This window comes from Rattus norvegicus, chromosome 4 (assembly GCF_021556685.1).
Source record: "Rattus norvegicus strain SHRSP/BbbUtx chromosome 4, alternate assembly SHRSP_T2T, whole genome shotgun sequence".
NCBI classification, from domain to species: domain Eukaryota; kingdom Metazoa; phylum Chordata; class Mammalia; order Rodentia; family Muridae; genus Rattus; species Rattus norvegicus.
The window spans coordinates 153,406,045-153,422,323 of record NC_141537.1 but is presented as its reverse complement, the minus strand read 5'-3'; the positions used below and the strand labels follow the sequence as shown (position 1 = coordinate 153,422,323).

The following is a 16,279-nucleotide window of genomic DNA, read 5'->3' as shown; positions in this document are numbered from 1 at the left end:
CTCCAGCTAATAACTGACTGAAAATAGGTCCTGCCGTGCTTCCCAAAGGCACGGGAAAGGAAAATGCTTCCTGGTGACAGGACAATTTGTCAGAAAGTTATGAGTGAGTTCAGCAGAGCTGTATAGGAAGTGTATATTGGACAATACGACACACTGGCTTCTAATTGCTTCTGCCTTTCTGATCAATAATACATGTTTTCAAAAAGCCTTCTGTTTGCATTTACACAATGGACGGTAACTACTGCAAAGGATCCATTAAGACCTATTTTAAAAAGTGCATTCTTAAAAAACTTGTCTAAATCTGCATTACAAGGCAGATTATGAAACTGCCTTGGGAGACGTTTTTCTAAAAGGCATCCAGGCCGCTTCTGCTGGACTTGCCAACTATGCTCACTGCCCTCTCCATGGCTTGCTTGTGAGCCAGAAAGCTTTCTCTACAGCTCCCGATGATGCACTGAGATGCGGTCAAGCCCGAGGCCTCCATAGCGGCCAGCTATGCCCTCCACCAAGACACAGAGCGAGCAGATGCCCGGTAGAGCAGGTAGGTGCAGTCACAAATCCAACTGCCACTTTTGAAACTCAGCTGAAGAATCTGAAGTGGCAAGGGGTGGGCTCTGGGCTCCTGGGGCTCCTTCCTGCCAACACACCTGTGGGTCAGAAGGCCTGGAACCTATGACCAACCTGAGAGGGTGGAGGACAAGCGTTAGCTCTGGCAGGCCGGGTTTGCGTTTGACTCAATGGGCTCCTATCTGGGCGGGTGAGAAACCCGGAGCAGAGGGAAGCAGGAACATGGGAGAGGGGCCACCAGGCTTCCTTCATAAGCAACCTTGGCAACAGCTTCTGATATCTTTGGCTTTATATTTCTATAGCTAATGGCGATAGTCACAATAACAAGGTCTACTCACAAGGACTATAGTGGGCCCTGACCGAGGGTCCTGTCTCGGGGAACATGGGGAGAAGGAACTGCTTCCCAGACTTGAGACAGAGAAGAGCCTAAAAGATAAAGAAAAGCACCCGGGTTGGGGATTTGGCTCAGTGGTAGAGCGCTTGCCTAGCAAGCGCAAGGCCCTGGGTTCGATCCCCAACTCCGAAAAAAAGAATAGAAAAAAAAAGAAAAGAAAAGCACCCACTCTCCACTGAGCCCATCTCTAGAGGAATACTTGAGCTCAAAATGACACTTCTAGGGAAGTTGTCTTGATGGACCCGTGTGAAGAACCCTCTGGAAGATACTGAACAATGTAGCCAACCTGGGTTGACTTAGACTAGGTGAAAAGACCAGGATGGGATTCCTCTAGGGGAAAGGGGGAAGAAGGAGAAGGAGAGAGGAAAGGAGGACCCTGCAGGAGGAGCATGCAGAATGCTGGGGAAAGAAATGAAGTCAGTCATGTTAAGGGAGGCTCTGTCCAGTCCCCAGCCTCAGATCCGTCTGCCCCTGCTGCTGCTTACCTTCATGAGGGAGGGGCTCAGACCTTGGGTATCTATCTAGTCAGACTCCTAAAAGGTACAAGGGGAAGAATGTCTTCTCACAGACAGACCGCAGTCCTACCTACAAGTGTCTTCAATGTGTGCCGAGGCAGGCAGGCAGGCAGGATCTCCAGAGGCCATACATAGTTACGCCCTTTGGCTATACTCTGCCAGCCCAACCCTGGTAGCCTGTGAATAAGGTAACAACTTAGCATATTTGATGAGGAGGTACACCTACTTGCCTCCACTGCCATATCCTCAGAGGTCGCTGTCGGCCATGCTTTTCTCCCTGTAGCTCCCTGGAGGACAGCCAACAGCAGACAGGGAAGCAAACTATGGAGGAGAAATAGGCCACTGGGGTAGCGGAGTGCAATGGGAAGGGAGTGCTGAGTAGGACCCCCAACAGGGTCACAGAAGCTGTGCTTCCAACTACTGTGTCACACTGCCCGTGGGGAAGTGCCCGTGTCCGCTCTGAGGGACCTACCCTTCTGGTGCTTCTCAGTCTGAGCTGTATTCTGGATTTATGACACCTCTCTGAAGACCCCAAGGGCTAGCCATGTTCCAGTCCCTGTACTGAACTTTCTTGATGCCTCTGGACATCCCTGTACCTACACCTACTCTGAGAGTGGCCCAGCCAGTCTCTCATCCGGATGTAGCCCTTTTCTACTGAAACGACCCTGCACAGCTGAGATCTCTGCCATGCGGAACCTGACTCCCACCCTCTAGTCCTTGGATTGTGTTTGAGGCCAGCCTTTAAGGGGCTCCGGGTAGGCCTCACATGCTCAGAATTCATGCTCAACCTCCCACTTTCTACAAGGACAGCATGTGAGCTACCCACCTATCAACTCCCCGTGGCCCTCAGTCGGCTTCTGATGGGCAGCTGACTCAACGGGCTGGGAGGTAGAGTTGTGTAAGTGCCAAGATCTAAACACAGGTTAAATCACACCAAAGCAGCAGCCTGCACCACAACCTCTTGGGGAGATTCTTCTTTCTAGAATATGAACGGGTAGTGGCTTGGTGGTAGAACATTTGCCCACCATGCTTGAGGATCTGGGGTCAATATCCAGTATCACTCTTTTTAAAAGAAAGAAAAAAAGGAAGGAAGGAAGGAAGGAAGGAAGGAAGAAAGAAAGAAAGAAAGAAGGAAAGAAAGAAAGAACAAAGTATCTTTGTGAGTGAAACAGCACCTATCAGACTAGGCCCAAGTCAAAGTGACCTTCAGTGGGGGAGGGGCGATGTCAAGGTCAAGGTCTGGGGAACGTAGGCAAGACAGTGGTTATGACCTTACTGAGCATGAGCTCGGTGCTGACACTGACTTCCATCCACATATGTTCTCCCTTTTAAAAAGATGAAGTCCTCTCTGGAAGGAAGATGTTTACATCTGGGGAAACCCAGGTTGAGAGTAAACAGATCAGGAAGAGTCAAAATAAGAAAGAAAAGAAAAACAGAGTCGTCTGCAGGCTTCCCCTCCCCCCCCCCAGAGTGAAAAAACAAACAAAAGAGTGGGGCTTCCTAGGTGACTCACAGACCTTTGAGCCTGACCTCAAACCTGCCCCAGGGACTGGGAGAAAGACCCATCCTTTTCCACTCGCCTAGAGGAAGCTCCCTCCTACCGTGCTCAGATTCTGAAAACTGAGTTAATTCTCTTGGGGCAGGTAGAACTAAGTTTGGACTGCCCATGCGGTCCTCAATGGCAGCTAGTCCACGGCTTCCCTCTGTCTAGGGGCTGCTACCTCTGTTCAGCTCCCTGGGCATGCACAAGGGAGGGTAAGCTATTCACTCAGGTATGTAGGTGTCCCTGTCTCCGGACACAGGTGCACGCACCTGAGGAGAGAGAAATGTCCCTACTATGCTATCTGGGCACTCAAGGGTGTGAAGGCTTGAGGAACAGACAGGAGTGTATTCTTGCCTGGGTCCTTAAAATGGCCAGAGTTCATCCTAGTATCAGTGAAGGAGGTAGAGAGTGAGGCTGGTTGGAAGAGTGAACCGGACCTCTAGTGTCTCCGCATTCTTTTGGAAAACAACCACAGGAACCTGTTTGTAGCCGCGGAGGGTGGGGAGGGGAGTGTGTGGAGGTGGGAAGGAAGTACCTCCCTTTCACCTTCCTATTCAAGTCCCTTCCTCAGGCACAGGCCCAAGAGATAACTCCAGGGATCCTGTGTATTAGCACCTTGTGACTAATGGCAGCCCCATAAACCCAAGTCCAGTGATCTCAGGGCGCCTCTTCTAGGCTGGAAGGCTGATGGTCTGGATACCCACCCCAGCGATCAGCAAGCCGGCTCTGAATAAGATCACAGCTGGCCAGGCCCCAAGTCAGCCTATACCTTGGCAGCTTCTGCTTCTGCCTGTGAGGGTGACTTCACTTTGACTTCATATCTGCAGAGTGATGTTCAGAGTGCTTATTCAGCCCTGAGCTCAGCCAGGCAGGAGGGTGAGACTCTGCATACTGAAGGAGGAGAGCAGCTCCCTCCCCGGCTCAGGTTCTGGGACCTGTTTGTTCACTCCAAGATCCTACAGGCGTCTGTTTTTCTTTCCTTCCACTACAAGTTGAAGCCAGGCTTCAAAAAACAGCTGGAGTAGGGAGAGCTGGGTTTTCCCCACAGGCATCTAGAGCTCGCATCTGACCTTCCATTTCCTGCCTAGAGGCTCCCATATCAAGGGTAAATATATTAGGTATAATTGGTGGGGTGTTCGAGTCTTCTGGCAAACTTCTGTTTTCATCCTGCCCAACACACCCCGGTAGCCGCTGCCCTGTCAGTTCCCATCCTAAGAGCTCTTCCGTTTGGTGGGATAAGAGCATACAGTTCCCAGCACTGCACCATACGACGACATAGCAGGTCTCTTTGGAAGGTGTGCAGTTAGCCAGTGTCTTGGTCCTATTGGTTGTACCGGTCCTGGGAATCACAAACAAGCCCAACTGGACTCCCAACCCTCTTTACCACAGGATATAGGGTACACTGGAAGCTGGCTTTCTGTCCCTCTTTCTCTTGGTCAGGGCTCCTCCCTTCTTCCCGCCTCTAACCCTAGAAGAGGCTGTAGGCTCCAAACGCGCTTCCCACTCCCGCCCCCTGATAAATGGCGGAGGATGCTCTCGGTGTCCAGAGACTGGAGGGGCACCATTCCAGTCTGGGGTCTCTTTGCGAGTATAGGTCGGCCCAGACGCCGAATCTTCTGTGTTGCTCTTTCTGGGCGGCGGGAAAGGACTAACAGAAACAGCAAGCAGGGCGCACGGGGCGAGAAAGTGGCTGTGCCAGCAAATGATCATGGATCCAGATTATCTTCAGTAGACCAGCACCCGCACCACAAGCCATTCGCACCCAGCTCCGACCCGCCCTCATCCCGAGAGGAAACCTCGGTTCCCGCAGCAGTTGGGTGCCGCCCCACCTTGCCCCGCGCTGTACCTGAGCCCCGCCCCTCCACACACACCCGCACCCCTGGTCCCGCCCCTCTCGCTGCCCCTCCCTCTGCTCCCTGCCCTGCCCCAGTCCGCTCCCGGGGGCTCAGGCAGCGCAGGTCTCTCATCAGTACCGCAACTGGAACCGTGCAAGCAGCAACGGAGAGCGGCTCCGAGTCCGTACCTGGGAGACGCGCCCCGACGCAACGCGCCTGCAGTGCCCGCTGCGCCCGGGTTGGCATGGGGAGGCCCGGCTGAGTGCCGCACCCCACCGCCGAGACCCACCCGCTCCTCAACCGCGGCCCTCGCGCGCACGGGCGATGGCGAAAGCGAGGTCCGGCGCCGCAGGGCTGGGGCTGAAGCTGTTTTTGCTGCTGCCGCTACTGGGAGAAGGTGAGTCCTACGGGCGGCAGGGACAGAGGGGCCGGGGCGAAGTTAGCGCTGCGCACCGAGCCAGGGAGCTGACGCGCGCATAAGCGCGCTTACATTGGCTGGCACCGGCCGGCTGAGCCGCTGGCGGGCCTCCGGATCCGGGAACCGGGTCGCTGCGGCTAGCTGCTGCGCTCCGGCCGCCGGCTGGGCGGGGCTCGGCTCGCCTCCGGTCCGGCGGAGCGGACCGGGCAGCGTAGTCCGCGCTCCGCCAAAGCCGCAGCTGCGCATCCCAGGCTGGTCGTATCTCCCCCCGCGGCCGTGTGCCCAGGCGAAGCGGACAGATCTTGGGGAGCAGCTGCGAGTGGGAAGCCCACGACTTAAGCCAGCGCTTGGAGACTGCTGCGCCCTGATTTTCTTTTCGCGTTTTCATTCCCGCACTTGCTGTAGCTACGTTCTTCTGGGTGAAGGGTACTGAGGCAATCTTTAGTAAAGGTTATTTTTCTTTTACGTGTTTTTGCCGCCCTGGTCTTTTCAAAACCTAAAAGCCTGTGTTTTTTCTCCTGTGTCTTCACCGGAGAGTACGACATGATCTGAGCCCTGCCCACAGCTGGGAGTCACCTGAAAGTGTGGCTTTTAGAGACGTAATAGGGTCCAGGGCTGATTAGTTACTCGGTGCTTTGGGCCCGGCCACTTGGGAGTCGTGTGAGGTGATGTGCTGCCAACATCATGCGCACATAGGAGCCCCTCATTAGGTGTGGCCTTTCAGAGGTTGGTCACTGCCCTCAACTCCTATATCCTGACCAAATGAACCCTAAGGATACAGGATATTGCCCCCCCCCCCCCCCGCTGCACGTTTTACTGTCCTTTCAACCTACTCTAACTTGCTTCCTTCTGGAAAATGTATGTACCAAGTTTCCCTCGGAAATCAGAACTGAGTTTCCCTCGGAAATCAGAACTGAGCCCAGGCTACTCCACTCTCATTCCTTACAAAGGGCTTTCTCTCTTTGCAGCCTTTGGAAACGGAAAAGGCCATGTTCACCTTGCCTCTAGCTCAGAGTTTTGTGAAGACTGGGTTCACTGACCAGCCCAGGGCTGCATTCGCGGGCCTCCTAGTATCATAGAGAAATATGGAGAGGGGATAGGGTAAAGACCTTATTTCTCCTGAGTTAAAAAATAGACTGGAGTGTCTGTTCCTGGGTCCTGGGGTGCTGTGTGGCACGGTGCTGCAGGGGGTCAGACTGTATCAAAATACAGAACTTAACACTGGGTGGCTGTTCTGTGTCATTGGGTTTGAACTTCACAGGTGCAGGTGTGTAGTCAGGAGTTAACTAGGAAGACATGTGCTGGGCAACTTCCCACAACCCACCCAGCCCTGAATTTAGTGAGGTCCCCAGCGGTTTAAGAGATCCATCTCAAGGGTCTGGCCTGTGGCACTTGACAGGCATAGAGGGCGATTTCTAAGTGAAACCTCTGGCTCAGAATCAGGTGGCCACAGACAGCTTATAGAATCCAGGGACTATGGAGCCCCTGTCTTAAACCCACCCTTTTCTGGGTGACCAAGAAACCATGCTAGAGGTACAGAGAGGGGAGCAGCGGCCTCGTTCCCAGGAAGAAATAATTGGGTTCTGGAGAAGTCCTTTAGCCTGGACTCTGGCGCAGCAGTCGTGTGACATTCATTGATCTCCTCCAGACTACCAGTAGGGAGCTCGGGTGCGGTTCCACAGTGAGATTGGGAGCAGCTTGGCCTCCAGTGCCCTCTTGTGGATAGTGTTCTAGCTGCTGGGCTTGTGGCCCACGGTTTTGAGTGGGTCCTGAGTGGGTCTGTAGAAGTCAGGGAGCCTTGTTCTCGAGACTCACCACACCCTCATTTCAAGTTATCGATACATGCTCCCACACTTTCTCACAAACCCATGCTCGAGAAACTTGTGGATAAGAATGGCCTGGCTACCTTCTCACCCTCCTTGGAAGACTCCACATGTACACAGTACTGTGTCACCCACTCTCTCATGTTCCCATTACTGGAACAGTGTCCTGGAACTAGAGATGATAACCTCCTTCTGTGCGTTGTTAACATTTCCTGGACTTCCCACTGCTCAATACAGACACAAATTGACTGTGGATGCAGATACTAAATCGCAGTATCTGGGTCTCCCCTACATGTCCCAGGGCATCCCCCCTACAACTACTTGTCAAGACTCCTGCCCCTCATCTTCATGACTTGGCATCTTGCTTAGCATCTCTAGCTGTGAGAACCAAAGGATCTGTCACCATGTCACCGAGGGTCCCTTTCTGGACAACCCTTCTGTGAGGGACCCACAATCGGTCGACATCACCCAGAGCTTCCTTGTAAGCACGCACCCGGGGCCTGGGCCCCACAGCTTCCACCCTAAGCTTTTTCCTTCTTCCCTTCCCTTACTGATCTCAGGGGAGCCTGGAGATTCATCCTGGTTCTGCAAGCTCACCTGGGCCCTTCTTCCTCTCTTTCCCCAAGCTGCTGAGCCCATTCTCAGGGCTGGGCCAGCCAGGGACTGCTGAGGGTGGGGCCTGAAAGCAGACAGCAAGTGGAGAAGTGACTGAGCCCATTCACTAGATTGCCTTTATTTTGCAGAATTGCTTTAGGAATGGGCTTAAGTAAATGACTGTTTCCTTGGTGGTGCGAAGAAAATGGGATGTATTCATCTAATGGGGTGCTAATGGCCTTTTAGCCAGGGGAGGAGAAAACTAATTAGAAATTATAATATCTGTTGAAATGGAGTCCGGGATAGGAAAGGAAAAGGGTAGGTGGAAGCTGCCGCCTCCCTCGGGATCTTCTCCTGGCAAAAGACTGTTGATCCCCTTTCCTGCTAACACCAACAGCGGCTACCCCTGCCATACTGTTGATAACCCTGTAGGTTTGTGGTCTTCTTTTCCCATTTTGCAGGTGAACAAACTGAGGTCCTCCAAATCTGTAGATTCTGGAGCTCATGGAAAGCTAAGGGCTCCCCAGGGCCAGGTCTCTTTATCTTTAGTAAAGCCAGTGAGTGCCAGGAGTAGAGATGAAGAGGGACCTGGGAGAGGACAATACTCTCTGCCTGTCATACCACAGCAGTCACTCATGTGTGACAGCAGATGCCCTGGAGAAAGGCTGGACCAGATCTAGGAGTGACGTGTGACATATGTCACTGACCACAGACACGAGGCCCGAGCCTCTGTGGGTCTGAGCAGAATTCTCAGTGAGATGTTTTTACCCTTGCTGGCTGACTGACCCTAGGCTAGGAACGAACGCTAGACCTGGCTCTGTCAGAGCTGTCCTGGAGAGGGAGCTTGTGTGCTCCAGGCATTGTAAGACGTTGTGTTTGTATATAGTCAGAGAGCTGGTGGGGAACAAGACACGCAAGGATTGTCCTCTGCACTGTGTCTGCTGAGACGCCTGGCTGGTGCCTTCCTTCATCATGGTGCTGTGCTAGGGGAGGGTTGCAACCATGTGCCCTCAACCAGATGGAATCCACTTCCCTGGGGCACTGGAAAAAACTGATAAAAGAAAACACCCACTGTGTGCCCAAGAAACAAGGGCAGATTTGGCTAGGAGTGCAGCCTGTACTCAGAAATTCTTTGCTCTGGATGAGTGGCCGTAAGTGTTCTATGGAGGAGCATATTGGAGGCGGGGTCTTCTGGGGGTAAGGCTGGGGCTTGCCTGACTGCTGCCTCTTCCCTCAGTTTTCTTCCATCAGCTGCGCTTTCCTCTTTTCCTCCTCCCCCACTGTTTTTCTTATACGAATGACTCCAGTCCTAATCAAAAGGAGCCTTGAGTGTTGCTGTGCAAGGAGGAACTAACAGCGAAGACACACCTAGTAGTTGTGGAGAGAGAGGAGGGGAGGGGGGGGGTATGGTTCCCTTGGAGAGAAGCAGCTGGCAGCAAGACAAGGTAACAAGGAATGGGGAGCCTGGCAGAGAGCCCTGGGCATGGCACATAGAAAGTGATGTCATGGGGGGGCTGTCTCTCTGGTCTGTGAGGAATGTCCTCTGTACCCTCTGGTATGAGGTGTTTGGCCCTAGGAAGCTGTGGAGTTGGAACAGATGACTCCAGGCTGTCCTCATTCTAAGAGCATCCGGGGCTTTGTGTCCTAGGAATTGGAAGAGGCTGTCTCCTACGGCAGGGCCCCAACTCCTCTCAGCCAACACAAATCCTTTTCTGACAGGGTGCAGGATCCTAAAGCGCTCTTGGGAACTTCACCTTCTTCCTCCTTGTTTGCCCAGCTGTTGCCTCCCCCATCACCCACCCTCCTGCCCTCAGCAGCCACAGAGAGGCCTTGAATGGGCCCCCCCAGCTGTGTGATTGATTGGAGGGTGCTTCAGGGACCACATCTCTCTGCCTGAGACTGGAGTCTGTTGAGCCAGTAGACCCTGAACCATCTACTGCAGAGCTCCGACCTAGTCAGATACCCGTAAGTGGAGGCAGCAGGGTGCTGCTGTATTCTGCCAGTTCTTTCCCAGGCACGCCAGTGCCCCTTAGAAGGTCTTGGCTGATGAGACCTTGAGAGCGGCCATTGGGGCTGCACCACCTGGGCTCTGAGGAGAGCAGGTGGCCAGCCACAAGCAAACACTTCTGTTTGCTTTTGCCTCGTGGGTAGCGCCACTTAAGCAGAACAGCCCAGATGCTAGGGCAGGTTAACCGTTCACCTGAGCAGGTGTGTGCCGGCCTGGTGAGCGGTCAGTCGAGCCTCTTCTCCTTGGTGTCATTGGTACCCAGTGGGCTCTGCAGCAAGAGGTGCCAGTGACCCTGTGGCCCAGGTCTTAGAAGGTGGAACCCCCTTCTTCTAGACTCGGGAGCTGGCAGGAGACCTTCTTTGTGGTCCCCGGTCTTTCCTCCACTTCAACATGGAGTACTGGAGTCTATTCTTCAGGGCTGTCACTGAGGGGCAATGTGGCCCTAGAGCAGGAGTTGAGGGTTGCTGGACAGTGTCCAGAAGTGGAAGGATGCTGGACCGTGTGCATTCAAACTGATTCCACCCTCTCACATTCCTAACATCACACTTGGATGATGAGAAGGGAAGGGGGAAATTTTACTGTCTTGAAACCTCAAGAGCCAGAAAAGTGCTGGGGAAGAGTGCACTGGTGCACTGTGGGAGAGTGAGTGGTAAAGATTGGCTGAATCTCTTAAGACGTTTTGTCAGCGTGATTGGAAAAAATGGGAACTGATTCTGGGTGTCCTGGGGGCCTTGTCTTCTCAACTCTTCCTCCATGGCCTCTTTCCTTACCTGGGGGCATCAGCAGCATCTTGGAAGTCCTGAGTCCATTCCAGTCCACCAGGATCCAAGCAGCAAACAAGCCTGAAGCCACCCTCCTCCAGGGCAGGACAGGTTTACTGTGTGTAGCCCTCAGGGCTGGTTTTTACCCTGTGAGATTCTCCCTGACTTGTGACTCAGCACGGGTGGTCAGCTGGAGGTCATCCTCTTAGCAAAAGATTGCTCCAATGGGTCCACAGACTGAAGAAGTCTAGACTGGGGTCCGTTTCAAATGTTTTCTTCCCTAGTCACACCAGCCTGTATCTACAGTTCTAGGCAAGATACCAGCCACATCTCCATGGCTTAACATGGGTCCTTTACCTATGTGACTGCTCACACGTCCTCCTCATCCAGAAGTGGCCTCTCCCATGAGAAGCTGGACTCCTGGGTCTGTACACCTGGCTAAAGCGCCAAAAGATCCACAAATGGAGCCGGGCTGAGCCTGTGTTCTAAGGTCAGAGTCACCCCAGATAGCCCCATTTCAGTACAGGGTAGACTGAGAGTTCAGAGTGGGAACGGGGACACAAGCTTCTGGGATATGTCTGTACACACTCTGGGGATGATGGGTCTCCAGGCTTTGCACCCTTTTTAGTTTGGTTTCCGTTGTAAGAAACACAGGACTGAAAGCAATATGGTGAAGAAAGGTTTGATCTTAACAGCTTACAACCCATCGGGAAGGGAAATCGAGGCAGGAACTGAAGCAGAGGCCATGGAAGAGCGCTGCTTGCTGTCTGGCTTTCTGTGGCTCCGCTTATTCTTTTTTAAATACAAACCAGGTCTCCAGGGCTGACACAACACACACAGTGTTATGGGCTTCTCACGTCTGTCAAGAAAATTCTCTCACATACTTGCCTATGGGCCAATGTGATGGTGGCATTTTCTCAGTTGTTTTTCCCCTCCTGGATGATGACTAGCCTGTGCCAAACTGACAGACAAGACCAGCCCAGACCTTGTTCATAGCTTTTCCAAGTGGGTGTCTCTGCCCCTTTTCCTGCGTCGTGCTTCAGGGGTCTATGCTGGGCCCAACAGCTGTGGGTTTGAGGGAGGTGACCGATTATTGAAATTGTCTTTTTAAAAACCTTTTTTTTTTTTTTTTTGGAGCTGGGGACCGAACCCAGGGCCTTGCGCTTGCTAAGCAAGCGCTCTACCACTGAGCCAAATCCCCAACCCCTAAAAACCTTTTGAAATGAAACTGAGATAGCATTATAAGGGTAACTGTTTTAATAGACTGGTGCAGTAGGTTTTAGATTACCCCAAGGTGTCCAAGAGGTATCTCTAGTCCATCACAGGCTCATTACCCCACAAAGGATACCCCATATACCCACTAAACAGCTGTTCCCCCTTCTCTGAGTCCCTGTCTCTGGTTGTCCCCAGTCGGCTTCCCTCTGTAGATTTGCCTATTCTAGTAAACAGTGCAATGCCTGTGGGTTAGAGTTTATTTTCGTTGTAGCTCACATCAGCCTGCCATTCTTTAAGAGTGAGCAGTACTCTTATTTGTTTGTCTTCGCCACATTTGTGTATCCATTCTCTTGATCCGGAGGTGTTTGATCCATTGAAAACAATGTTTCCAGGCATGGCCCCTGAATACTGAGGTTCAAGGCCTGTTTTCAGTTTTCCCAGGAGTGAAAATGTTTTAAGGCTTTTTGTTGTTTGTTCTTTGAGCCGTTGTTGATCTGCTCTCTCCCAGAGGCAGGGAGACTCAGTTCCGAAACTGTGTGCAAACATTGCTTTGCACCCACATCCTCTCCAGTACTTACTGGTTCCTGTTGTTTTTGCAGCCTAGCCTTCCCAGTGGGTTCAAAGTGGTATTTCGTTGTCATTTTGGGTTGAGTTCCCCCTAAAGATTAATGATCTAGTCCTAAGACTAGACAAGCTTCTGTTTACACTCTCATTGGCTGGTGGTGCGTATGATTGGACGAGAGTCTTTTCAGAGCCATTGAGTATTGTTTGTATTTCCTTTTTCTTTGACCACTCATACCCATAAGTAGTGCGTTCTACTTACTAATCCACCATCCTCTCTTTTCTCCCACCCACCCCTACCACCACGACACTCCACGGGTCCCTTTCCTATATTCTTGTCTTTTTGTTTTATTTTTCTGGTGCACAGATTTTAACCAGGATCTTCTGTGAGGCCATGGGTTTAGAACTACAATGAAACCTGTGGACTTAACCACAGGACTTTACCTCTTCTGAGAACCCAGCAGTGGCCAGTAATTGTTCAACAGGGAGAGCTTGGAGCTTGCTCCATCGTTGGCTGTTGACATGTGGGCTTGTGCAGCCCCAGTGTGGTCGTGAGCAGCTGCAGTGCGATCATGTTTGCAATGACTGCGTTGTGCCATAGGATAAATACCTCTGGGCCCAGATCTTGCATTCTTCCTGTTCCCTCTTCCTTGGTCTTCCTTGAACCCTGACGATCACAGTATAAATGTCTTACTCAGGGTTGAACACTGTTAGCCATTTTTAATTGAGTGCCTGTGATTTATCATCAAGCATGGCTGAGAGGCTACTCAATCTAGTAGCATCAGTCACTTAAGAGAAGTCTCTGGAGAAGACAACCGATGTTCCAATAAGGATGGCCCTTGAGTCTCCACTGAACACTGAGCGTCTGTGTTTCTCAGGACAGCGAGACTCTTGAGCGTGTCACATTGAGCACAAATGTTCCAGAAACAAAGACATCACAGCTAGTGCAGGAGAAGCAGATGTTCTAGAACCTTGATGTCAAAGAGGAAGATGCTGGAAACCAGTGAGCCTTCCCACAGCCAGCAAGGGAACTGGCAGCCCGGGAAGCCAGGGCTACCCTCTCACTCTGCCTCTATCTAGACTAAAAATAACTGGGCAGATTGGTGTAAGTTGATTACAGTAATTGCTACTGTGATGTCATGCTGCTGGCCAGAGCTGTGTTGCAGGGACGACAGCCTGTGTGGAGGCAGAAGCCTCCCTTCCTCATTCCCGCTCAGGGTTTGCAATGGAGATAACAAGGCCCAATGTCCAGGACCGAGTGATGGGCCTCTCCAACACTGGTGTGCTCTGCCATACCAGGGACCCCAGGATTCCAGTGTGTTTAGCTCTGGGTCCTTGTGGAGTTAGAAATGGTACCTGTGAGGTTCCCAGCTCCTAGCCATCCACTCTTGTCCTGAGTGAGCATGCTTAGGACTTCTCTGTCTGCCACACTGTCTTTGTTAGTGTTTCTATTGCTTTGATGAAACACGACCAAAAAGCAAGTCGGGAAGAAAGAGATTCATTTGGCTTACACTTCCACATCATAGTTCATCATTGGAAGAAGTCAGGAACCTGGAGGCAGGAGCCATGGAGGGCTGCTGCTTACTCTGCTTCCCATGGCTTGCTTAGCCTGGTTTCTTATAGAACCCAGGACCACCAGCCTAGGGGTGGCACCACCCACAATTGTCTGGACCCTCCCCTGTTGATCACTAAGAAAATGTCCTACGGCTGGATCTCATGGAGGTATTTCCTCAAGTAAGGGTCCTTCCTCTGATGACTCCAGCTTGAGTCAAGTTGACACACAAAACTAGCCTGCATGCCAAGAAGAGGCTGGCTGCTTCTGTCCCAGAGACTGAAGTGGCCTCCTTCCTCCTGCTGCAATACCTCAGTGTTCGATGAAAACACACTGAACTTCCAGCTGACTTCCCAGCATCCCCCTCCTCACCCAGAGCAGATCCTTGCTGTGTGGATACATGAAACCATACTGCAGGACCATCACATGTGGGTACATCTACCTTGGAGCTGTCCCCCTCTACACCCACAGAGAAGCAGGAGGAAGGGCTTCATATCTGACTGAGCCTCAACTCTCTGACACGTTTGTTGCTGGGACTTTGTAGGTACAAGAGGAAGGACTCCACAAGACTCAGTTCTCATGAGTCGGGCTCATGAGAGCTTAACATTGGGTTCTGTACCTTGGTTTCGGTCCATGCCAGGAACCCCTGGGATAGCAAATTTCACCTGGCCTCACCTTCCTGAGCCCTCACTTTGTTTTGGGACTCCTGCCCAGACTCCATCTCACTGAAATAGTAAAGAGTCAGTTTAGAAATGCCAAAGAAGCTTCCAGGGGCATCGGAGGAGAAACTGGGAAGGCATGGCTAGATCGCCACGGTGCCATTTTCAGCCTGGTACTGCAGGCGTATAAGTGGACGGCCCCTGGTCCCTGGAACTCCGTGACCTGTTTTCTCACAAGCACTATATGAACAGCTGTCACGGAACAAAGGAGCCTGGGCCAGACTCTGGCCGAGTCCTAAATCACTGTGTGGCCTGGGGCCATTCTCTGTGTTGGTTTACTGCTCAGTGAGACAGAGATCCTAATATCCATTAGTGTTTTGATGTGCTTAAAACAGCATTGTAGAAATCCCATTGATAACTATTGAAGGTGACACAAAGGCCGTCGGGATGGAGTGTTTAAAAAGAGCTTGAGGTGTGTGGGGTGGTCACTCAGCAAGCTGATGTGCTCTGCGTCGTTCTGCATTGTGGTGCTCTGTTGGTTATGTGGAGGAACAGCTGCACTGCCCAGAGTCATCGGGGTCAAAGCTGCTAGGGCCTTGGCCCAGTTGCAGCAGCAATAGCCACCCAGGGCTCTAAAGCCGTAGAGAGAGCCCTAGAGCCAAAGGGGCCTGGTCACTCACACGTACTCATCCACAGGCCACTTGGGTGGCCAGGCCTTGCCCTAGGAAAGAAATTAGTTGTAACCTAATTGGCAGTTTCCTTTGTATAGAAGCCGGAAGAAACTGCCAGCGAGACCCACGATTAAGTCAGTAGCAGCTGGGAAATCACATTTGGGTGGGAGCATCCTTGATGTCAGGGAGGCCGCTGCAGCTGGTCTGGGTGGGCATGGAGATGCAGGTGGTAGCAGCAGTGCGTTCTGGGTAAAGCCTGGTGCCCATGTTCCTTCAAGAAGAAGGCCCCGTCTCTGCGTAGAGGACGGCGTTTAATCCCTAACCTCAGCTGTGCGGCAGATTCCCCGCCCAACCCAACGCAGAGAACTGTCTGATGCTGTGAGACTCCAAGGGCTGAGCGCTGGGGCAATACTAACAGCATTGGGAGAGATGAGGTCCTACGGCACCAGCTCAGGAGAGGTCCTCGTGTGAGGACCGTGCCTGGTTGTGCAGGGAGAGCAGAGCCTCAAGCCAGGAGCAGCTCCACTTCCACACCGAGTCCTCTGCCAGGCTTCTCTTCCAGGATACCCGCCACCCTACTCTGGAGGCCCACGGAGACAGCTGACTAAGGAGATACCACACACCGAGTCCTCTGCTCTACGCTAGCGGGGGTCCAGACTCAAAGCTGTACCTCTGTACGTGGACTCCAAAGTTACGTGGTTAGAGGCGATGCTAATAGTTGTAGGGGAGATGGAAGTGATGCTCATGACCGTGAAGGCGGTTATGGTGTTGATGGTGGCAGTAGACAATGGAGACACAGGCGTGTGGATGGTAATTACGGAAATGACAGCAGGCAGTGGCCATCGTTCTTAGACCTTCACGTCCACCAACTAGATTTTGCTCTCAACAACCCTCTGAAGAGGAAGAGCTTAATCTCCTTGGGAGTCAAGACAAAGAATGTATAACCCTTGTCAAAGCCAGTCACTTGCCCAGACTCTACCATTGACCCCAGACTTAGTCCATAGTCTTGGCTGGAATCCATAAGTTGGTTCAACCTGTCGTTTCTAGCAGGCATTCTGAGGTCATGATCTCTTAGGCCTGAGAAGCTAGACTTCTTGTTAGCATCTGCCTCTTCCAGCTCTCTCTTTCCTGAACCTACCCTCTTCTCCAGTCTTCTCCACTCT

General features: G+C 52.2%; 1 protein-coding gene across 3 annotated transcripts in view; it reads left to right on the top strand.

Annotated features, from left to right (window-relative positions):
- Window positions 1-416: 416 nt before the first annotated feature.
- Ret (ret proto-oncogene) overlaps window positions 417-16,279 on the top strand; it is a 46,967-nt gene continuing 31,104 nt past the window's right edge. For 2 of the 3 annotated variants that reach the window (NM_012643.2, NM_001110099.1), the window contains 1 exon segment: window positions 5,166-5,251. In NM_012643.2, coding sequence (NP_036775.2) covers window positions 5,179-5,251 — 73 coding nt within the window. In that variant the 5' untranslated portion in view covers window positions 5,166-5,178. 3 annotated transcript variants of the gene reach the window in all.